At 44.2% G+C, this 25229-nt stretch overlaps 1 protein-coding gene across 4 annotated transcripts in view; it reads right to left on the minus strand.

The window, feature by feature from the left end:
• The window catches only part of PPP1R13B (protein phosphatase 1 regulatory subunit 13B), a 427185-nt gene that overhangs the window by 150132 nt on the left and 251824 nt on the right, over positions 1-25229 (minus strand). For all 4 annotated transcript variants that reach the window (XM_086937879.1, XM_086937878.1, XM_086937880.1 and 1 more), the window contains 3 exons: positions 22399-22573; positions 16665-16861; positions 13819-13983 (listed from right to left, as the gene is read on the minus strand). In XM_086937879.1, the coding sequence (XP_086794005.1) occupies positions 13819-13983; positions 16665-16861; positions 22399-22573 (537 nt within the window). The remainder of the gene's footprint in view (positions 1-13818; positions 13984-16664; positions 16862-22398; positions 22574-25229) is intronic.

Genomic DNA, 25229 nt, shown 5'->3' on the forward strand with positions numbered 1-25229 from the left:
ACTTTACATGTTTTCCTGCTCTGGCAAAGTAGGCCCTGAATTTCTGCCATCGAGCCTCTTTTCTGGCTTCTGACTCTGACAGCCTCAGCCCAGGCTGCCTCTGTACCCGTGAACTCTGACTTACTTCCAGCGCGGCCCCTCGCGCTCAGCTCAGCCTGCTTTCTGCCAAGACTGACTATAACCTTCGAGTTATCTGTTCCGCTCCTCGAAAATGCATTCCTGCCTACTAGCTTCAGTAAACATCCTCCCCAGCTGCAGAGCCAAAGGGCCGACCTGTCTCAGTGCAAGTAATTCATAGCTTCTGTTACCATGCTTCCATGGAAGGCCCCGTGCCCCCACGCTTCTCATGCAGACACTTAGGCACAGTTAGTATAGAATGGCTTCTGCCCTAGAGACCTTTCCGTCCAGATAATATGGTTCCTAAACATCAGATATCAGATATGATAGAAGTACAAGTTGATCTGACATGCCAGACTTCTGTCTCTTTCCGTCAGTGTAAATGTCAAGTCCCCTGCACCCCTCCAGTTTCACGTCTATCACACGTCATGCAGCTGCGCGCGCATCCAAGCTTCCGATTTCTGCTGACATTGCAACATTTCTGTTAGTGCCACCCTTTTGTGACACCCATCTGTGACGTTTCTAGCACACACCTCTAGTTCACGCCTAGTCCACGCCTTCTGATTACGTACTAGTACCACGTGTATACTGTTATCTTGTCTTCTCTCAGCTGTTACGCCTACTATACTGTTTCCTATGACATGAATTAAGTATATAAGCTATGTACTGTCAATAAAATGTAGCGCTCTATCCCTTCTTCCACCCCTGCGGTGGGAAGAACATGATATTATGGTCCTGACCATTCCTTTTTGAGGAATAAAACCCCTAAGAACTCTAACACCACGGACTCTGGTTCTTTCTTTCCGATTTGAGTTATTATTGATTAAGTACTTACCTGCATAGAAATTAAGAGAGTAAATTATATATTTACGTCATTTTGGAGCCCGAACAGGGACCCCTCCCCCACCTCATGCGCCGGTTGGTGCGTTGCAAGCTCTGCCCCCTGCCATCAGTTAGATGGAAACTACGCGTACCGGCAGGATTTCCTGCATCTCCCTCTGACCCACGGAGGTGACGAAGACTGCGATCAGTGCCCAGACGAGGCGGTGAGGAGTGCGGAGGATCCCGACCAGAGCCTAGCCGAAAGAAGCAAGGTCCGAGGTGTCAAGAGGCCCACCAGTTTTCCGAAGTTTTTCCGAAGTTTTCCGAAGTCGAGCCGAGTCGAGTCCAGTCCAGCCGAGTTTTCCGAGGCCTTCTGTTTCCGTGCTTCCCGGTGAGTACCATTGCTGGGACGTATCTAGACGGGTTTGGGTACACAAGTCCGGTCTGCACTGTTTTTAGGCAGTGTATCTGTACTGTTTAGCAGTATGTCTAGTATTCTGAATTTCTGAATTCCTGCACTGTTACACCAGTGTATCTGTACTGTTTAGCAGTACATCCAGTATAGAGGGTAGTCATCTATGTCTCAAATGTCTTTTCATGTGATTAATGTCGTGGTATGAATGTGACCGTTTTAATGTGCATTATTGTGTTTCTTGTATAAACTAGCTGTATCCAGTATTAAGTAGTAAGGATTGAGTATTCAGTAATAAGTAAACAAGATGCCGTTTTTCAACAAGTTAAAGCAGATAGGAACTAGGAAAGGGATACTAGAGGAAGAAATTCCTATTCCCCCTAGGGACACTCCAGGTAACTTTATGTATCATAAACATGGCATAGATGCCATATTGTATCTAGAGTTATGGGCCGACTATACCAAGCATCTAGACGAAAGACGCAGATGGCCTGTTACCGGAACATGGGATGCCGAGTGCATCATGAAGGTAGAAGAAGTGCTATGGAAAAAGAAAGCTAGACAATCTCAGAAAGACGCCATAGAATTTTGGCGTAAGGAATCACATAAGCGTGCTGAGAAAGCACTCCGTAGAGAAGACAGACTTAAAGAATCAGAAAAAGCCCAAGAAAACGAATTAGTTACTGAAGGGATCCGAGTAAAAACAGAACAAATAGACCGTGCCCGAAACAATCTCGTAAACGGTATGTATCTCGCGGCCGAGGGTACACCTGAAGCCCTATCAGAAATACCGAAAAACTTACCGCCGCCATTAGTTCCAACTAAAGTAATGCATAAGACTACTAAAGACATATTCCTAAATTCTTATCTAGAGGATGTAGCACCGGCTTACACCAATCTGCCTGTTCGTGCCTTGCCTACTGACAGGGACGGGCGTGGCACCCCGCTCCCAGATCATGTCCCGCCGGTACCACGACAGACCTCCCCCGTTCCGCCAGCCCCGCCACTTCCCGCACCCAAAATCGACCTACCGAAACCACGTCTACCTGATCCTACTAAACGACAAATTCAAGTTCAGATACAGACTCCACAGGGAGATAATGCCCAAGCATCCGCTTCAGGAGGTGCGACCGCGGGTCTTCGGACCCCGCCATTAACACACAGATTCAATCTCAGGGATATGCAGAGTCCTCTCACGTTCAGGTCACCCCGCCATGACGCATTAAAAGAAAACCTTTCAGTTTGCAGATATGATCCAGTACCCGGAAAAGACGATCTAATGATATTGGCATCACTACGGTTAAGATCTGCTACTGATATCTTGCTATGCTATGTAGGAATGAAGGACCGTCTAGATAGAATATATGAGTTTGTTCAGACAGGGAAAGACCCTGACAGTATCAAGGATGCCATGGAGAAACAGAAAGTTGACGTTCAAGCACAGATACTACGATTTTTCATAAATTGCCTAATAAGAGAACGAGACAGGCCCGGAACAGATCAAAGTGAATTAGAGGCACTGAACAAGTGGGGTCAAAATATAGCTGAAGGAAAACATGATAAGGGGACTTGCATAGCCAGTATGTACAAGAAAATTAGAAAAGCCGTGATAACAGTACACCAAAAAGAAAAAGCTTCCTCCGAGGAGGAAGAAGAACTTGAAGAACCAGAAAAAACTACAGATACTATAGCGTATGTAGGTAAGGGAACTTACCTTAGGAAAGGTACCCGTCCAGAAAGCAAGAGAGTTTTTCTCTCTGCTTTAACAAACCCGAATTCTTCTGAACATCAGTTCCAGGAGACTGATAAAAGACTACGAGAAAGAATGGGGTACCATGTACTCAATTCGATGGATGAACAAGAACTAGCCCGGTCAGCCATATTATGGGCTGAAAATCCAGACATATATAATGATGACACCGTAGCACAGACGTTTCTGAACCTTTCCCCAGACGAACAGAAGTTAGCAGGTGTATACATGATTCAGCACCTCCTCACGAAATACAGAAACCAACATTCCGATCCAGGTCCCTTACACGAAACATTAGAAGCACTACTCATGGATAGATGGAGAGGTTTCAGTACCAAGTTAATACAAATAATTCTGGAACAACGACATAAATATAACACTTTCGTAAGCTCTGAATATGTTCCAGCCCCGCCTCCAGAAAGGAAAATGTACCACATGCAATGCGGGAGTGGCATTGAAAGCCAGAACCCCTTACGAGAAGTACACCCAGTTATGGGTGCAGATCACCTCTTGAAACGTGTATATGTACACACGCCACTGACTAAGTTAGAACTGTTAGAAATGAAGAAACTAGTCCCGTGTCATGATAAAGACCCTGCAGGTTTCCACAGAGAGCTTAAAGATATGTTACTGATGGGGGATTACACGTATGAGGATATCATGAAAATGTTAAAGGTACTGTTGCCCACGGGCATCTACGAGAAACTAAAGGAAAAGGAATGGGAGGTGGGAGAGAAAAAGATTGTATGGGCAGAAATAGAAGACGAAGAAAGCAAACGTGTCCCAGGGGTAGGCCTTGGGGACAAGACTAAAGCATTACCCGGTTTAATAGTACAGGTCCTGCCAAGATTATTGACAACTAGAAAGGAAGATTGGGACGCCATCTCGTCCTGTAAACAGAAACATGATGAAGATACTAGTGACTTCTATTCAAGATTCGAGAAATGTTTCATTATTAATAGTGGCCTAAAACCAAGTAGCGAGTCATATCCACACCTTTTTGTATCAAAATTAGTCGAGAACTCCCTACCATTAGTTAAAAATCGAGTGTACAAAGTTGAAAGTACTTGGCAGGCAAATACGCCATCCCAGATGTTACAGATGTTACAATACCATCAGAATAGAATTAGAGAAGAACAGGATCAAGAACAGAAGCGCATGAAAGACACAAAGATGAAAATGTTAGTAGCTCAGACGGTCCCAGCCGACGGTCATAGGAAGGGTGGGACCCAGACAAGTCACACTACAGCTCCCGTTAAAGGAACGTGCAATTACTGCAAGCAGCCAGGTCATTACGTACATGAATGCCCCGTCCTGAAACATAACATAGCAACAGGAAAAACTAAAGAGAGACCGCATCCGCCTAGACAAGATCAGGTCCAGCAACAGACCTCACAAAATGTACAGCCCATGCAGAATACACAGCCTATGCATGCCCCATCTCATACAGCACAGACAGTAGCAGTACCACAGCCCATTGCCGCGACTCAGCAAGTTTCACAACAGATGTACCAGTATGCCCAATCTGCATATCCAGATTACCCCCGATATACATGAAACAGCCTAGAGAGGGAAGGTGGCTTGCCTCTTATTGAAATTCCTGTAGATCAAGAGGGTCCTTATGTACACAGTCATGTATTGGGAAAAGACAGAAAGTTTTTAATTGACACAGGGGCAAGCCGCACCACAATCAGCCATTATGAAGTCCCAGGGGCACCCCTCTCAGGCTCACAGAATGTTTCCCTTGGTTTTTCAGGACAGCCTATTGTAAATGAAGTATCGGAACCAGTACCCTTGGCTGTGGGTCCATTATCACGAGTTACAGATTTGTTACTTACGAACTCATGTCCAGAAAATCTGTTAGGAATTAAAACATTGAAGGCTCTAGGAGCTATAATCTGCTGTTCCCCGGAGGGAGTTAGACTCTTTCTACGGGATTTCAAGGGTCACTATGTGTTGAGAGAATTCGATATCAGATTGAAAAATGTACCAGATCACCTATGGGCAAAAGGCCCAACTGATGTAGGTTGTATGCATATCACACCATACCGTGTTACACTCAAGACAGGAGTTGTTCTACCACGAATCAGACAATACAAGTTACCACCCGATGCTGTAGTGGCTTTACTGGAAATCATTGAAGAGCTTATAGCCCAAGGAGTGGTCGTAGAGACTGACTCCAATATCTGTAACTCACCTATCATCCCAATTCTTAAACGTACTGACCCCAATGCACCGCCAGTATATCGGCTGGTGATTGATCTTCGAGAACTGAATAAATGTATTGTACCACAGTACCCTGTGGTCCCCGATATCTCTTCCCTATTGACAGCTATTGATTCAGAAGCAACGTTCTTTACTGTAATTGATCTCAAGAACGCTTTCTTCAGTGTACCTATTGATCCGGAGAGCCAATATCTCTTCGGATTCAGTTTAAATGGACGAAGTTTCAAATTTTCCCGCGCACCTCAAGGATTCACAGAAAGCCCCAGCATCTATAGTCAAGCACTGAAAAGACAACTAGATTGTATTCAAATGCCAGTTAACACCGCTTTACTGCAATACGTCGATGATCTGCTGATCACCGCAAGAAGTGAGCCCGAATGTGAACAAGCATCACTGACAGTTCTACATTTTCTGGCAGACAAGGGACACAAGGTGTCTCCTTCGAAGCTGCAATTCTGTGTTCAGCAAGTTGTGTACTTGGGTCACTTGCTGTCCAAAGTGGGGAGACAGCTCACTCCCGATCGCATTCAGTTAATTGTAAATATGCCACGACCCCAGACACAAAAGGAAGTGCGGGCCTTCATAGGCCTCACCTCGTACTGCAGACAATGGATTCCTCAATATGCATTTCTAGCTAAACCACTCATCCAGTTAACGACGCAGGAGGCAGCAACTTCGACTGTCCTCCCTTGGACTCAGGAACATACACAAGCCTTTGAGGAATTAAAGAAAGCATTATGCGAAGCACCAGTTTTAGCGACACCATGTTACAGCAAACCGTTTACACTTTTTGTTACAGAACGTGATGGTACAGCATTGTCTGTCCTCACTCAAGATCAAGCAGGTTCACATAAGCCTTGCGCTTATTTTTCTAGTACATTGGACTCAGTAGCCCAGGCACTCCCTGCATGCTTAAAGTCAGTAGCAGCAACAGCGTTAGCAATAAGACAGAGCGATTCCATTGTTTTAGGCCATCAGTTAACAGTACAAGTTCCACACTCTGTAGAGGTTCTTTTAAACAGAACCCAGACTCAGCACTTGACTATAGCACGACTGACAGGTTACGAATTAACACTATTCCAGCCACACATAGAAATCAGACGCTGCAGCATTCTGAACCCCGCAACACTGTTACCTACAATTATGACAGATCCAGCCCCGCATGATTGCATAGAGATCATTAATGCAGTGACAAAGCCCCGACGAGACTTAACAGATGTTCCATTGACAAATCCAGACCTGACACTTTATGTGGATGGTTCATGCATGCGAACAAGTACAGGAGAATTAGTGGCCGCATATGCTGTGACCACTGAAACCGAAGTAAAAGAAACACATCGTATTGACACACTGTCCGCTCAAGCGGCAGAGCTTATTGCTCTGACCCGAGCCTGTATACTAGCCAAGAACAGAAATGTCAACATATACACTGATTCCCGTTATGCGTTCGGAGTTGTACACGACTTCGGCATGTTATGGCAAGAACGAGGTTTTCTGACCTCTCATGGTGCCAAGATCCAACATGGTCCCCTCATTCAAGCACTGCTAGAAGCAATACATCTGCCTTCAGGAATATCCGTCATGAAGTGTAAAGCACATACTAAAGTCACAGATTCTGTTTCCCAGGGTAACGACCTGGCAGACCAGACAGCAAAACATACAGCATTGACTCGCACTCAGACAACTGACATGACAAAGACAACCGGACCGACACATTGTATGACAGTCAGAGATCCCACACTAGATGTTATCGATATTCAGACACATGCTACCCCTGAAGAAATAAAGAAATGGATTGAACTAGGAGGGATCCAGACAGATCAAGGTTGGATGACGAAGGGAAAATCTACATGGTTTCTCCCTGACTCTATGGTTCAAATCATGATTAATACAGCACATAGTCCAGCACATCTAGGAGAGAAAGCGATGTTAGACAGTTTACAAAATCTTTGGAACAATAAACACTTACGAGCAGCAGCGAAACAGAAAGTGCGTACTTGCATGATCTGTTGTCAGTTCAATCCAGGTAAAAGCGTCCCTGTAGAGCAAGGTGGATTTCATCCTCCCGATCACCCTTTTGAAGTCCTCCAGATGGATTATATCCAGATGGACCGTTGTCGAGGATGTAAATATGTTCTCGTAGTTGTTTGTGCTCTGTCCCGCTGGACCGAAGCATACCCAGTCCCAGATTACACTGCTCCGACCACTGCCAGGCAGTTGGTTCGTGAATTCTTCCCACGGTACGGCTTGCCTCGTGTCGTGTACTCAGATAACGGTCAGCCATTCTCATCCGCATTAATGAAAGAAGTTTCTTTATTGCTAGGATACCAGTGGAAATTCCATTGTGTCCGACATCCTGAAGCCGCAGGCCTGGTAGAAAGGCATAACCAGACACTAAAGATCCGCCTTGCTAAAACATGTAAAGAGAAAGGGGTCGACTGGATAGTCGCCCTGCCAGTGGCACTATTCTATATGAGAATGGTTGCCCATTCGAGATCAGGGCTATCCCCGTACGAAGTGGTTTTTGGCAGACCACCGAATATGTGGGGGACGCCCATTCCGAAAAGAATTACTGATGTTGATTGTAACATGCTGACAGATTACCTTGCCTCCTTGATGTCTGCACTCCAATCATGTCGTTCACAGGTTGCCGCAGCCTTCCCTGACAACACTGATGTAAAGCCACATGATGTCCGTCCTGGGGACCTAGTATTGGTGCGAAACTTTGATAGGAAGAGCCCGCTGGAGCCCCGCTGGAAATCGCAGAAGACCGTGCTTCTCACCACAAGGACCGCCGTGAAGATCGAAGGGAGAAAGGGGTGGGTCCATACGAGTCATGTGAAAAAATTCCATGAACTGAAACCAGACCGAGACTCGTCCACCCCCACCAAAGACTGTGTTGAGCCAAAAGACTTTACAGTATCTGAACGAGAAAAAACTCCCCAAGAGGAGTACCGATCGAAACTCCGATCTAGCAAGTCAGACAGTTTAATTGTTTAAGTCCTCCCCTAGGTGAATCGGTTAAATAGTTTCTGACATGTATCCCCTAGATCGAGATAGAGAGAGAGAATTCAAGAAACGTACATACTGTAAATCACTGCGTAGTCACTGTATAGTGACACTATTAATCATGTTTATTCTGAGTATTTTAATTATTGTTGCTAGCATCCTTCTACCTATCTACTACCCTATTTTCAGGCGTGAACAATCTGTTTACAATGTCTCTGCTGAACACACTTTTAGTGAGTTACCTCCACACGAACTCTCCTACAGACTTGCGCTGCGCAACAACACATTCATTAGTATGCTACACCATTCCCATCAAACTAACAATGCTACAGACTGCTGGATATGTGGCCGACTCCCTCCCTACCAGAATTACAAGGGAGCTCTGCCCCTCTTTCCGTACCCGTTCACTCACAATGGCTCCTGCGGTGCATGGTTTAAAATAATTAATTCCTTAGATCCTGATATTGCTGTTTTCGACGGGGGCTGGGTTTGGGGAAACCTGAACTTGGTCCTGCTCGACGTCTGTTACCCTGATAAGGAGGGACTCCCCACTAGAATAGGAACTGATCTAGAAAATGAAGTGTATGGATTAGGTAATTATACAATTAGCCTTATGATTCTCACCGTTGAAGCCGAAGCTGCACCAGTTCTGCCCATTATGTCAGTATTACCCGTCACCGGTGAATTATGTATCAGGAAGAAAGGTTCAGTACACTTGGGTCACAGTAAATGCACTACTGTGATCGAATTCAGTGATCATGGAAAATCGTCCTTTAAAGCTATTCGTCACTCTTACTTTGTTTGTGGTCATACCGCATACATACGCCTACCTCCAGATTGGGATGGTACCTGTTACATTGCATTCCTTCTGCCACCTGTTTTCCTAGCTCCTCCTGATTACCACAGAAATACAAATCTAGTAAAGAATAGACCCAGAAGAGATATCCCACTTGTCGACTACACAGAAACGGCATGGGAACAGTACACCGATTTTAATAAAGGATTCTTTTTCTTCTTAGGACCTGTTCAGAATAGTAAATTAATACGCAGATTAACTAGAACACTTGAAGCAGTAGTGAATGAAACTGCCTCCGCCCTAGGTAACTTAACAGAAGAGCAGTCCGCCATGCGGGTTGTTGTCCTTCAGAATCGTCTTGTTATTGACGTCATCTTGGCAGATAGAGGTGGAGCCTGTAAGGTCATCGGGTCAAGTTGCTGTGTTTTCATACCACAAAACGCACCATCTGTATATCAAGCTATTACACGTCTCCATAAAATTGCAAATCAGATACATCAGAATCCAGGCACCTGGACTTGGTCCGGTTGGTTCTGGACAACGTTAACCGCTTGGGGATGGAAGATCCTATCCTTCCTAGGCATTGGCCTAGTCCTAGTATTCAGTTGCTGCCTGTGCCTGCAGTGCGGGCCAGCGATTTGTGGACTGTGTGCCACGTCATGTATTGAACATTCCAGTTTTCTCTCAAAACGCAAAAGAAAGAAAGAAGAACAAATGATGTTACAAGAACAAACTGATCGATTCATGAGGATCGATATATCATGAAGGGTCCGTAGGGAACAAGGAGGGAATGAGGTAATATACATTTTATGGTCAAGTTGTGTTCCCTAGCGCGTACCCCACCGACTCCATGTACCAGCTAAAAGTGCATGTAACTTCCCTCCTGTGTCAGCTATGAAGACCCAAATACATTAGCGTCCAACGTTAACTTGTCCTCTTTCAGACCCACCCTGAATGGATTAAATAGTCCGTTCCTAAGTATGCTATGCCACCGTCTTTTTGTAGTGTACTTTACATGTTTTCCTGCTCTGGCAAAGTAGGCCCTGAATTTCTGCCATCGAGCCTCTTTTCTGGCTTCTGACTCTGACAGCCTCAGCCCAGGCTGCCTCTGTACCCGTGAACTCTGACTTACTTCCAGCGCGGCCCCTCGCGCTCAGCTCAGCCTGCTTTCTGCCAAGACTGACTATAACCTTCGAGTTATCTGTTCCGCTCCTCGAAAATGCATTCCTGCCTACTAGCTTCAGTAAACATCCTCCCCAGCTGCAGAGCCAAAGGGCCGACCTGTCTCATTGCAAGTAATTCATAGCTTCTGTTACCATGCTTCCATGGAAGGCCCCGTGCCCCCACGCTTCTCATGCAGACACTTAGGCGCTTATACACGCATCCACAGTTAGTATAGAATGGCTTCTGCCCTAGAGACCTTTCCGTCCAGATAATATGGTTCCTAAACATCAGATATCAGATATGATAGAAGTACAAGTTGATCTGACATGCCAGACTTCTGTCTCTTTCCGTCAGTGTAAATGTCAAGTCCCCTGCACCCCTCCAGTTTCACGTCTATCACACGTCATGCAGCTGCGCGCGCATCCAAGCTTCCGATTTCTGCTGACATTGCAACATTTCTGTTAGTGCCACCCTTTTGTGACACCCATCTGTGACGTTTCTAGCACACACCTCTAGTTCACGCCTAGTCCACGCCTTCTGATTACGTACTAGTACCACGTGTATACTGTTATCTTGTCTTCTCTCAGCTGTTACGCCTACTATACTGTTTCCTATGACATGAATTAAGTATATAAGCTATGTACTGTCAATAAAATGTAGCGCTCTATCCCTTCTTCCACCCCTGCGGTGGGAAGAACATGATATTATGGTCCTGACCATTCCTTTTTGAGGAATAAAACCCCTAAGAACTCTAACACCACGGACTCTGGTTCTTTCTTTCCGATTTGAGTTATTATTGATTAAGTACTTACCTGCATAGAAATTAAGAGAGTAAATTATATATTTACGTCACACCTTACAACCAATCACAGCCAGGAAGACCCGGAACCCAGCTCAGACATTCGGGGAATGTGCACTCTTATCTTCTCACTACAGAAAATAACTGTGTTAGATCAAGTATGCAACTACAAAGGAAAATTCACCCTAGCTTCATGTGACAGAGGTCACAAAAGTATATTTCGTAAATGTGCCTGAAATGCACGGAATATACGAGAGATAGAGAGAAGGAAAGGGAGAAGGGTGAGAGAGAGAGAGAACAAGAAGGAAGGGGGAGGGGGGGTGAGGTAGGGAGGGGAGGCAAGAGGGTGAGAGAGAGAGAGAGAAGGAAGGGGGAGAGAGAGAGCGCGAGGGAAGAGAGAGAGGGAAGAGGGAGAGAGAGAGAGGGAAGGGCCGAAAGAGAGGGAGGGGAGGGAGGAGAGGGAGGGGAGGGAGGGAAGAGGGAAGGGGAGACGGAGCAAGAGAGAGAAGGAAAGGGTGAGCGAGGGGGGAGAGAGGGGAGGTAAGAAGGAGGGGGAGAAAGAGAGGGGAGGGAGGAAAGAAGAGAGAGGGAGGGAAGAACAGAGGGAGAGAAAGAGAGAAGCAAGGGAGAGAAAGAGAAGCAAGAGAGCGAGAGAGTGAGGGAAGGAGGGACGGGAAGAGGGAATGGGTGTGCGAGAGGGAAAGAAAGAAAAGAGAGGGGGTCTAATCTTTAGGATACTCAAATCCTTCACCTCGCCAAAAGCCGGCTCAAATAAAGGGCCATGCACAGAAGAATGGTCAAAGCAGATTTCTCAATTCTTTCATAAAAAAATCTATCTGATCCAACAAGCTTTCTCTCCCATCTCGGAGGATGAGCTGACATTCTATCATAGTGTAAACAGCAAATTTCACAACTTGGATCGTCCACCCTTACATGCTTTTGCGGTGCTTCAGCGGGAAGAGTCATTATCCCTCCTCCAAAGCATTAAGTCAGGTTCTCCTACCGACCCTTGTCTAGGAAATATCTTGACCTTATGATCCTCCACCATGAACACTTCAGTACACCAACTCTTTAACGCTTCTCTCTCCACAGGCACTATGCCAAAACTGTGGCAGCACGCAAAGATTTTTCCGCTAATAAAAAAAGGCTAACGACAATTTGACGGATCCTTCCAACTACAGGCCCATTTATCTGCTTCCAGCCCTTTTTAAAGTACTAGAGAAGCACATAAATAAGGCCCTGCAAAACCACATTGAAGATGGGAAGCTTCTTCATGAATCCCAATATGGTTTTAGGACAAACTTCAGTACGGAGTCCGTTCTGCTGGAAGTGACAGAGTTTATTAGGGGCAAGATGGACCACAGCAGTAAGGCGGTCTTGATATTGCTTGATTTGTCAGCAGCCTTCGATACAGTCCCACGAGAGGCTCTAAATAGACTTGAAAACATCGGCCTGGGTGGGACCGCCTTAACAAGGATGTCCTCCTTTTTGGGTAACAGATCTCAGGACATCTGGCTCCCACCGTTCTCATCTCCGGTTATGGCCATCAATGTAGGGGTCCCTCAGGGCTGCATTCTTAGCCCTACCCTCTTTAATATTTATTTATCTCCCCTTGCATCTATGGTAGAGTATGAGGGTGCCAAAATAGTTTCCTATGCTGACGACACTCAGATGACCTTCAGATGTGATAAAGGCTCTGACTTTGACAAGGTAAGGATCAGGCCCTGCCTCACGAAGGTTTTCAACTGGCTTAAGATCAATCAGCTTAAGTGTAATCCGGACAAAACGGAAGTTGTTTTCTTTGGAAAACCGGAAACTTCTGATAGGAGCTCCTGGCGGTCCAAGGATCTGTCGCCCTGCCCATAGAAAAGGAGATAGCAAAAAAGTAGGAATTGTGACAAAACACTCGCATGCGCTCTCAGATCCAAAATCTCACTGGCACATGTTTTTGCATACTCCAAATGTTAAAAAAAAATCCTACCACTACTACCGCTGGAGAGCAGAAGGGTCGTGGTACAGGCTTTGATGACATCAAAGCTTGACTAAGTCAACTGCCTGTACTTCGGTCTTCCCAAATCTCTAATGCAACGTTTACAAGTAATTCAAAACGCGGCAGCCAGAGCCATCCTGAGTCCTAAACCCAGATCTAATATGACTCCGATTCTTAAATCTTTACATTGGCTCGACATAAAAGATAGACTTTAAAGCTTTGACCATCTTCTTTAAAACGTCCCACAACGTAGGAGCCGGGTACTTGATCAAACGTGTTAATCACTATACTACTGCTAGACTCTTATGCTCTTCCAATGCCAACCTGGCCACTGGGCCCAAGATACGCCTTGCCCATACTGGAGGCAGATGCTTCGGCTTTCTTGGCGCAAAACTGTGGAACAGTCTTCCGGAGTCCTTGAGGCTTAACACAGTCTTACTTTCCTTCAGGAAGAATCTGAAAACTTGGCTTTTTAATCACTAACTGGGTTTTTCTCTACTCATTCTCCCCCTGCTGTTTATGCACCAGGACACTCTAGCATGTATTGCAATTTTAAAATATGGTTTATGGCCAAATCACTTTCACATGTTATCAGTTATTTACATTACATACCCTCTCTATGCAATATATAAAATGCATGAGGAAAGGGCTAAGGGGTTAATTTGTACATAGTCAATTTTACAAGTACTATGGCTATTACACAAGTTAGGGTTCTCAAGAAAGCTCATCTTACAGGAATGTTTTCTTTTTGACGTGCCTCCATCTTTTTCTTGTACAGTCGCTCACGGAGTTCACCAATGCGTTTATCCATCATTGCCACCTCTGTGTTGCGCTTGTTCAGAATTTCTTTCTGTTGTTGAAGTTTTGAATTCTGCTCCTGGTTTAGGCGGTTACGGATCTGATGAACCACATAGTAAAAAAACAATTACTGGGATAATAATTAAAGTTATTTTCAACTGTACAACAATGCATTTATGATTAAGTACACAATGAAACTAGGATTATCACAGGCACTAACTAAATACCTCAAAGACACCTAAATCACTTGCCATTTAGTTTTCAAAGCAAATAATTGTGGTTTTGTTCATTTTAATTTGTATTCATCATATTTATACTATATTCACATGTACACAACTGCTCAGTGGCCTATGATCTGCAGTTGCATGACCATTCTCCCCTTTTAAAGCAGTACAAGCCTAACTCAGCATTCCTAGCTAAGCTATCCGACTTTTCACACACACAAGAAATGATGAGCTAATGTTTTGTAAAACGAATTAATTAAAAAATGATTAATGTGTGGCCGAACAACTGCAGTGTTACCACCAAAGTTATGACATTCCACTTTGTGAGCTACTAGTGGAGTGGGGGAATAGGGGCTTAGGGTGGCTTGTGAGTTTGTAGGGGGTGGGTTTAGGAGAATTTAACAGGGCAGGGGTTCTCCCACATCTCAAGTATGAGGAACTAGTTTGTCAGCCCGAGGTAAAGTGAGGTTGGTCTTCAGGAAGGCTTTGGGGTGATAGAATGCCGAGGGACACTGACAAGAGCCATTTGCTTTGCCATACCAGAGGTGAAACACGTGGAGGCTGACTGGTGTGAAGATAGCAACAGCTGGTCTGGCGCTCGAGATTCGGAGGAGAAAAGAAGGAGCTGAAGAACTCCATGCAGAGGTAAAATGGAGTATCTGATAAGCTGGACCACAAAATCCCATCACAGTGCGATGCCAGAGAGACATGCCAAGCAGAGGAGTTGATGTAGGAGGCATGTCCTACACAACCATGTGTTAATGCAAAGTGAAGAGGGACTAAGTATGCTTGAAGTAGCGGAAATCTCATCAATAGGTGTGCAATCTTTCCATTGAGTGCAGTCTTGAGATTTTCCAGGAATTGTTCCATTCCAAGTTTCGAAGTTTTCAATGAACTGGGCATCTGCACAGTAAGCGTCTCTCAAGTGGATATTTTGCACACCTTCTGCACCCTGGATGGAAAATGTGCACAGAATCCGCATTTGCTCTTGCCTGCAGCTCACACATTGCTACGTCTCACCACCAAACAGTGGACTTTGAACAAATCCTGTCTGGCAGACGGGTTGTGTGGTTGAATGGTAAGTTGGTTACGAAACAAAAGCGGTTTGATCAGTCTGTAACCTGAGAACATTAGTGTGTTTTGTACAAAGCAAGGAAGCGTTTACTTTTAAGTTGAAAACATTTGCTTTTTTTCAAATCAAAATAAACAACTACGAAGTCAGACAGGGGACGCCTTGGAAAAATGTATTAACAGACATCATGGTTATTAGCGAGGGATAAATGGAGAAGCATCACAAAATGTGCATGCAATGGATAGTGCTTTTTGCACAGCAACAGTTCAGATTTGGAATGAGATGTGTGTACTGCAAGCTTCACTCTCTTTCCCATGTCCGCCAGTTACATTTTTAACAATTTTCTCTCAATTTACACCTAAAAACAAAGAGAGAGAGGAGATGCAGACACTCAAGAGTGCAGACACACAAGAATGAGCACACTCTCAAACAGAGACAGCAACCCTCGGGCAGATCCTGTCACAGGTGCTGTCGAGGAGAGGCAAACACGGATGTGGTGTGATGGCACTGATGTTAAAGGCTAGATCTTGGCACAATATTACAATTGTAGACATGGGCAAAGAAGCAGCAACTTCACCAGAGTGACCTCGATTCATTTTTTTTATTTGAATGACAACCTGCTATTCAAGTTCCTCATTTCAGTTACTGGCTTTGCCTGCACCCTTGAAGTGAGAAAGGGAGATGGGGTACTATGGGCAACCTAAGGTGACTGGAGAGAAGCATCAATATTTTGCACCTATTTTCTCTGAAAAGGAAGCGACTAGCAGATCCTCCATAGCACTCCTCAGATTTCACCCATTTTGGCTGTCCTGATTAACTGAGTTGCCATAACTGGGAGTTAAACCAATACAACATGGATCTTCTGCACACTGTCATATCCCTAGGCCTGGTGTCTCAGAGCATTCTACAATAAAAGCCAAACCATTGACACTCATGCGCCATCCGAAAGCCGGCCATCTTCCACAATCAGAAACTGGGAATGTGTTCACTTTTCGCCAAAATATAGTGCTGTAGCTATAGTGCTGTAGCCAAGAATTGCAAGACAAACAAAAAGTACTGCCTGACTGCATGCTGATGGCAAAGTTAAACTATGCTGCAGTCAGGATGAAACTGGATCTTAGAAATAATATACTGCATCAGCACAAACACCTGTCTACAACAATCTAGTAAGGATAGGGAAATACAGACCTGACCACTACAGTGTCCTACTTCACAATAAAAAAATGATTTTATAAATGGATTGAAGCAATGTGCTTAGAAGATTTCATGTCAAGTGTATAAACAGGTTCATCAAATCACACCCAGTTATGTTGGCGAGGTGCACATTATATATTTTTTAATTACTGTTCTGGGCACAGAATAATCATTGTAGAAAATATAGCACAGGGATGCTCAAATAGGCTGTTACGGTTCTACAAATCTTATGTCGAAAAGGTTTATGACAATAGCAACCATTTGATTGAAATCTATACTCTCATAACTTACCTGCAATTCTTGATACAATTTTTTCAGCTCCAATGCCGCTGGTCCAGTCATCTGTCCATTATAAGACTGGAATCCATTCAATTTTCCTTTCCTCAAGTCTTCTAACTGCTGAGTAAGCTGATCTACTTTAAGTACAGCAGCCTGTAACTCTTGTTGCTTTTCCTGAAACATGTCACTGATGTGCTCAATTTCAGTTGCTGAAATTATATTTTAAAAAATGGCAAGTTATTTATTCTGCATCACACAAACAGAGACTCAGCGAGAATATAAATTATTTTAGCATTGCCATTGACAAGAGTAGACATGTTTTGTATTTTGTGGTAGGAATTCAACTATACCTGTTCAGTTCTGACCAAAGCCTACGTGCAAGCAAACGAAGGTCTCAGTTTGACTGTCCTGCTAAAACAACTTAACAGGACGAGCCAAAGACTTAGTCTAAATTAATAGATAATGCTTAAAAATCTTAAAGTAATCACTTGGGGTTGAAGTGATCACGGCCACCAATTTTGAACTCCAGACCTTTTTATCATACTAAAGGTTGACTGACCAATTAGAAAATTAAGTTTATTCTCATGATATCGAATAGTTCTGACTGAATCTGTTAAATTGTATAATACGTAGCAGAGAAAGGAAATACCTGCGATATACAAATTTATCCTGCATGTAGGTGCAGCTATTTATGTCATATAATGGTGTATGGATAACATGCCGTAAGGGGTTTCTAAGGTAACAGCATCATACATGAGTATGTATAATAACTAGGTCTCATACATGGAAACGACTAGCATGATGTTTAGGAGGCAATTAAGGGCAGAATCAGAGACCACAAGACTATAGGGGTAAAAATATTAACAATATTAATAATAATGTATTAAGATCTCAGGCCCTTCAAGTGTAATTTCAGCACACCTTCAAATGTACTGTCTGCACCAAGCTAAGCAAAAATGTAGTAAATGTAATGTACACTGCTAGTGCAATAAGAAAAATTCAGTAGTTGCAGTCTCTGGGCTGATAAGATCAAGTGGCTCAACTACAAAGTATCTTCTGCTGGTTTAATGAGAGGGGTTACCCATTCTTGACTTCATGTATTTGGTTTTAAAACAAAATAAGTAGTAATAGGTCTTTCTCGAAGAGTCCGTCATGTCACTTATTGTGCACAGTGCTTAATTTGTGCCGGTGCTTTCCGGTGCTTAGCACCGGCACTTAATTATCAGGGCCGCACTTAATTATCAGGGCCGGGTCTATACTAATTGCTGTACGTCATTGACTTTGCTATTAATTTACCTTATTATTGGACTGCAGTGTGTCACAGAGTGTTACTGTTGTATTAAGGTCGTCCGCAGTAACTGCTGTCTGCTGCTGAGCTCGTCCCGAGTCCCACTCCCGAGTTCCGACAGTTGAGTTTCCCGAGTCACGTGACGGTCACAGATGAGTCAGTCCCGACTCCCGGTCCCCACTGTCTCACACAGACGGTACAATACTCCAGGTGAACTTGCGGGGGCGGCCGGAATTCATATCATATCCAATCTTCTCTGATTATTCCCAATACAGTAGTAAACTGATTAATCTGTGTTCAATGATCATCAATCTGTATTAATGGCCCCCCTTTGTCAGTTCAGTGTTGCTTGCAGGCGGCCGGTCCGATGCGTGGCGTGGGCGGGCGGGACTAACTGATTTGGGCTGGATTTTGGGTTGGGGCTGTGCGCACTGCGCAGATTTCTTAATGCGCAACGCCACGCCCCAACATACCCACACGGGCTGGTTCACCTTCAATCAACGACGGACGACCAATTAACTCCCCAGTCAGCGCGACCCAGTACTGGCACGATCCAACGACGATGTTAGTTGAGGACTGGCACTACTAACTGCTGGCAGCGCTGCAGTACTAGTAGAAGACCGTAGTGTGTGTGTAGTAGTCATTATACCGGCGGCAAAGCAGCAGTTGCAGCACGAGGTGAGGTGGCTCTCAGGCCTGGCCCAGGCCAGTGCACTAATGATCAATTCTCGTGATATGTTCCGTGCGGGAGCGGCCCTGGGCCTTAGTTCAATGTTGCTGGCCCTGCACAGTGCGTGTGCGTGCGTGAATGATTTAGGCCTGTATGACAGGCTGAAGCAGGCGTGCGCAGATTTCATCTTGCGCATCGTCACTCCCCAAGCCCCCAACATATCCGCAGGGGCAGGCCGCAACCCTCCACCGACTGAGTCTCTCCTCGCCACTGCCGGTCAGAACGACCAAACCAGCGTGACCCGATGACGACGTTGGTGCTCAGGTGCTGTGAACTCAGGACTGGCAGCAGAGCAGGAGTAGTAGTAGCCAGCGCCACTACTTGACCGTACTACCGCCGCAGCAACAGCACCATAGCAGACTCTAAGTGAGTACAATATTTTTTGTTCCTGGTTCTTTACAGCAGACACGTCTTGAACTCTGAAGATTAAGTCAAACAGAACTTTAAAAGGCAAACAGAAGTTACTTTTTACTGATGCTCGTTTTGTATATAGTTCGTGCCGCCTCTTTACTGTACTTGCTGCTAATCGAATGTCGTTTAACATAGTGACATATCATGTAAGGATGTTGAACAGTTAATTGGTTTATAGAATATTGGAGTATGTTTTTTTACAATCTAGGAGTCACTTTTCCGCCTGTTCACTGATGTAGACTGGCGGAGGGAGATCAGTTGAGTTTGCGGTATCTTGCCTTCTGAAATCTGTTTGATGAGATACTTTGTGCTTAGTGAGAGCAGTTTAGTATTATACTTGCTGAAAGTTTTCCTTCACGGACCAATTAATTTATGGGCATTGGCACACTTTACGAAATGCTGAGGATGATTTAGCCAATCTGAAGGCTTGGAATGTATGCAGTTGTTGACCCGTGCTTAGGGCGTTAATATATGATAACACCCTCTGCTGCGTGCATGAACGACTGTTAAGGGCCCAAAGGCGAGGGCATAGAAACAGGGAAAGAGTGGTTAACAGTCTTTAATTGCAAGGCAACATCTAGGCAGCAATGCCTTTCTCATCTCCCCTCCATTGGCATCTCCAGTTATATCCTTTTCAAGCGCTGCTTATCAGTATGGTTTTAAATTTAATAAGCCAGCATGCAAAGTGCTCCTGACTTAAAATGGCGTAATGACTGTAGCTGCCGACTTTGGAACAGGGGAATCAGGTTCGAATCTCGGAAGTGGCTTAACATCCTATATTTCTTGGCATATCACTTAACCTCTCCATGCCTACCACAAATGAATGTGTCCTCACGTTATGTATCTGGTGCTCCTTCAAAATAAGTGCTCAAATACCTTTCTGTCGAGTTCAAGCACTATAAAACCGCAATAAAAGAAACAAAATGTCAAGAGGGCTCGCCTGCAATGGGGTCTCATGTCAGTTATGATAGTAATCTAATCTTTGAAGGTGTGTCATAGTTTCAGATAAATGGGGGTGGGAGGGGAGTAGTGTGTACAAGAATAATGAATTTTAGCCCACAAGCAATTCTCACACCTTCAGCCCGGTGTGAGATTTGCTTGTGGGCTAACAGTTAAAACTGTGGGGGTGCTAAAATGCTGGACAATGGGCCTCCAGCAGTGTCTCTGAATGGTCTCCTTGCAATTGGGACAATATATAATAGAAACTTTATTGTGCACCATTGGTTTTTCTTTTTACAAATTGTTCTTGAGGGGAGAATTCCCCACCATTCAAACACCTCTAGCAGTCATTAGGCTCGCTGCGCTCACTTGCTACGCACCGTATGGGGGCTGGTTCAACAAAACTGCCAGGGATGCTTTGGGTTCCCAGTCCGGCTCTGCGTGTTGATTAATTAATAATTTGTGTCAATCACAGTGTGTAACTAACTCTGCTTTTGTTGTAATACCGGAAGCCAAAGCTTAAAAGTGAGGCAAACTTAGCTCCCTTTCTGAAATTCAGATCAGGTATTACATCTGACTTTTAGCAGTGCCCGTGTGGGTGGAGCTAATAGAGTACGCAGGTGGGGCCATTGATGAAGTGGGTGGGGCCAGAGAAAGGTAGGTGTGGCCTCCAACCAACCTTTCAGCACCTGCACTTCATATTTTACAAATTAAGCACTGATTGTGCAATGGTTAACAAAAGGTATACCAAAAAAAAAAAATATTTGTCAATAATGGAGAACAAAGGCAATCGGGCACCAGATCAAAGTTATAAAGCGGACTTGTTAAACTTAATATACGGCCTAGATGTCAGACCGAGGCAATCTTGCGATGAGAAAAAAAAAGAATGGTGAGCAGCCCAAATAATTGAGACCCCTAGGTGAGACAAGTTAGTCACATTCATGGCTTGCTGCTACATTTTTTCACTGTTGTCCCTACTCTTAGAGGGTTGCATGATGTCTTGTTGCAACAATTGCACTTTACATCACCCATCGCATATAAAGACCTGCGTGAAAGGAAACTGTCAGGACCAGGGCCCCACAACTCGTGCTCCATTGTATGCAGCAATAAGGGGTGAACCTGAAGAATGAGGACCGTAAAGTCACAGTCTTGCTCCTTGTAACTTAGAAGCTATCACTAAACTCAGACGTTGTTGTTTTTCAGTAGAGGACATTGTCATATTACTTAACAATAACAGACTGTGTTTAGACTGTCTGAAAAATGCAGGCAGAGTCAGAAGAAGACAATGATTTCAAATTAGAAACAATGTGTGTTTTTCCTAAAATTGTATCTAAAAATCATAAAAGATGCTAATTAATTTGTTGGGCAAGGCTAACAACCAAAAACACACAATGCAAAATCAGCACGTGCAATGAGTAAGGGACATTCTGGACGAGCTCTCTTCTTTCCAGTACAAATGAACCTCATAAGTAAAGAAATAATGATTTTCCTAAATTAGGAAAATAAACATTTGGATACGAAAATCAATGTGTAGAGTTAATTATAATGAAAGGAAACAACAAAAAAGTTTAAACAAGTCCAGGATTTATAAGGGTTTTGAAAAAAGGGACTGTGATGATAATAGGTAAGTTTGTACCAAACCCAACTACGTTTTATGTGCAAAAAAACGTGTGTACAGATCAAAGCAACACATTGGACACTTCAAATATTTACACAGAATTACGATACCACATAAACATTTTTCTTTTTGTATACCTTTCAGTGACACTAGCCATACACAAATTACAGTCTCACAAACTCTGAGTTGCACTTTATAAAACAGAACTCACTCATAGTTTTATATGTTTTCATGTACAAGACAACATACCTTTTCCATCTGTGTACCCATGATCTGAAACATTGTTCCTGTACCCATTAACACCACCCCAACGCTGCTCTAATTTAGGACAGTTGAAGACACACCTGCTTAAAGGACCCAATATCACAATGCCTTAACTGTCCAAGACTCAGATTCTCTCACATTACTCCCCGACTTAAAGCTTGCCTTTGACCATGTACAGCACTCTGCTGCCACCTGGCTAGGTTCGGTGTATAGAAATACCATTTACATACATATATACATGTATGATTTTTTTTTAAACTCTATTAGGCGTCAAGATACGGTACAGTGAAAGTTAATGGTAAATAAAAACAACTAAACATTCTAAGACCGAAATGAAAAAATATGAATATATAACATGATCCGTTAGTAATAAAAAGGTTATTGTCGAATATACCTATCATAATAAGAAAGCCATATGTATTAAATATCGTTGTGCATACACAGAAAGGACAGACAACTTAGAATATGGCTATGAAAAGATAAATAAGCTACGTACACAGATTGCCGTTCGTGACTTTGCTGTAGTCCACTTGCCCACGCATGGCTCGGATTTTTTTCAGTTTGCTTTCCTGAGCTTCAACGCGTTCCTTCAGCTTTTGAAGTTTTTCGCTTTCTGAAACCGACTGCAGCTGCCGCCGTTCCTGTTGCTTCAGGTACCGTAACCGTTGTTCCTGTCAATAAAATAAAATTCACCATGAAATGTCCTTGGGAGGAAAAATACAGACTATTTTTTTTCCTTGGATTTTTGTGCAGCAGTTAAATTTACTAGACTGTTTTGTCCGTAACACAAGTACCTCTTGCTAGCTTTTGCTCATCCAAGCAGATAACATTTATCTTGTATCTTTCCTTACAGATACGCTCGCTTCTTTTCCCTGAAGTATCTCGGACTCTTTCGGACTAATACTAAGACCACACCCCTGGTAGGCACTCATTCCAGCACATCTGCGACACTTCCTCTCAACACTCACTTCCTGTTGCTGGCTGCACTCTTCCTGTCTGAGCAAAGCATCCCTCGCAGGCTATTATCCCTTCTCCCAAAGGAAACAAACACAGCAGCAGAGCACTACATTACTGGAGAAATCGTACATATGATGCAGGTAGTACATGTAGCTTTTAAATAAACAAAGCTAGGACAGTGGGCATTATTTCAAAACAAACAATGATCCTCCTTGATTTCTTGATGAATGTTTTTTGAAAAGTCCTGCAAGGGTTATGCCATGTGTATCTGTTTATGTTGAAATGTATATTTTCCTCTGTATTTCTGTTGTAAAGTGAGTTCCTTTTTTGTGTGTGTTGCTTTCTGTTGGAGCAGGAATATCCCCTGCATTGTGAACAGATGTGTACCCCTGCCCCAAGTGCCCGACTGCATGTGGAAAAGGTACACTGACGTGTTTTTTGACCATGGTGTCTTGTTAACTTATTGTGTGTGCAGAGGCCTAGGCGTATCCAGGGCAAAGTGAGGTCCGGGACCTTTCATGTGACCAAGAGGGGTGCACAAAGGGTGCCCTGATAGAGAGAGTCAGCAACTGTCTCTGTGCTTAGTGTATCACATGAGGCTGTGGTGGCAGTATGCCGTATATTGGGATTTACAGTTTGACTAGACATTGTTTTCTGTGTCAATCAAAGTGCGTTCTACTGGAAATGAAATGTTTTGCTGTTAAATTAAATCTAAAACCTTGCACAGACATCCCATGAGCATGTTGTATGTTTGTGTAGGTGAGTCAAGTGAGAGTGTGATTCCACTATAGCAGTAGGACTATGTTGTTATATGAGTGAGCACTGAAGCCAGTGGGATCCATGTTGCATGCCCCTGGTTTAGCATGACACAAGATGGAGAATGACAACAACTTCCCCAGGCAGAAGAAGTGTATTACATGCATTATTTGTAGCTAGAGGGTTGGTTCCAGACACTGAAGTGAGGACGACAGGGCTACCTTACTTCCTTGCAGCCTATGTTAGCAAGGGGTTGCTGTTTTTTTTCTCCGAAGACTGGCATTTGATTGAGAGGAGTGACTGAAGTTTATGTTGTTAAAGGTGTGAAAGTTTCAAATTCAGGCCTGCCCTTTTGCCCGTCTCTGATTATACATTTTTACAGTAAGATCCAATCTACCATACTTATTTTTCGAGTCCCACGTTCATGATGGCCAAGAAAGGGAGTGCTCTCAGAGCACTGCTGTCTGGTCAGGGCAGGTGTCAGTCTCCCAGATGGAACATTACCTGAAGTATGCACTTTCTGCTGGAAAAAATGAGGGTCTGCCTAGTACCTAGACATATGCCTTCATGCTGAGAGAACAAAGGATTCCTGCCTGGCCCTGCAGGAGGAGTGACGGTCCAGGCAGAGATCCCAGCTCCCACCATGATGAACATACAGAGAAAGTGGACTACTTGAGAGAGTGATGTCAAGAGCAACCTGTGCTATGAGTTGGTCTCTTTGTGTAGTTCCTGCTGCAAAGTGCACCCAAAGACTGCACAAATTCAACCACCATTCAGTCTGCCTGGTAGCTGTAACAAGGCACGATATGGTACTGCTGCCGCCCAAGGAAGTAAAAGCAGTGTTGCAACCAAAGTAGAGCCAGTTTACCTGGAAGACCGCAACTACCTGGGGAACACACCTTTGATGACCAATCCACCCAGTGGAGGCCACAAATGCCTCACCTTAGGATCTGACTGAATTCTGCCTGTTGAGCGCAAGACCTGCCCAAAATGCCATGCAAGGCTGGCTCTAGGGCAGTGCGACCGGTGACACCGCACCCGGCGTGTTCTATGGCAGCGTACGGTGAGCAAATATATTATGGTTTTAAAAGCACCTGCTGCCACGTTCCTTGTCTCCAGCAATTTTCAGGCAACTCCGGTGATTGATGTTCTTCTTGGAGAGGGATCAGAGTGTTGTATAGTGGAAGATTTGACTCATGATAAAGTAGCGCAGAGTGTTAACCCCTTGGATGCGGGTTTGATTCCCACGTTGTGCGGGAGAAATAAGCGATCAGCGGGATTCAGACGGCTCCCGGCCGTCGTGCGCACACGCCTACCGTGATGCATGACGGCCGGGAGCCGTCATGAGCATACAAGGGGTTAATATGCCTGCTGCAAAAAACGTGTACCATGCAGACAACACAGTGCATATAATGTAAATAGGTCAGAGAGATCCTTTTGTTACTTGCATTTATAAGTTAAAATCCTAATACAGAACAGTGAACTATTAACCGTCATAAAAGAGCTGCATGCAACCTGCAAGATATAGATTACAGCGTGTAGCGGGGAGACCAGGCAAAGTGAAGAGGCATCCCCATGTGTGGAATGGTGGGTCACTGACTCTACTATCCTCCC

This window comes from Lissotriton vulgaris, chromosome 9 (genome assembly GCF_964263255.1).
Source record: "Lissotriton vulgaris chromosome 9, aLisVul1.2, whole genome shotgun sequence".
NCBI classification, from domain to species: domain Eukaryota; kingdom Metazoa; phylum Chordata; class Amphibia; order Caudata; family Salamandridae; genus Lissotriton; species Lissotriton vulgaris.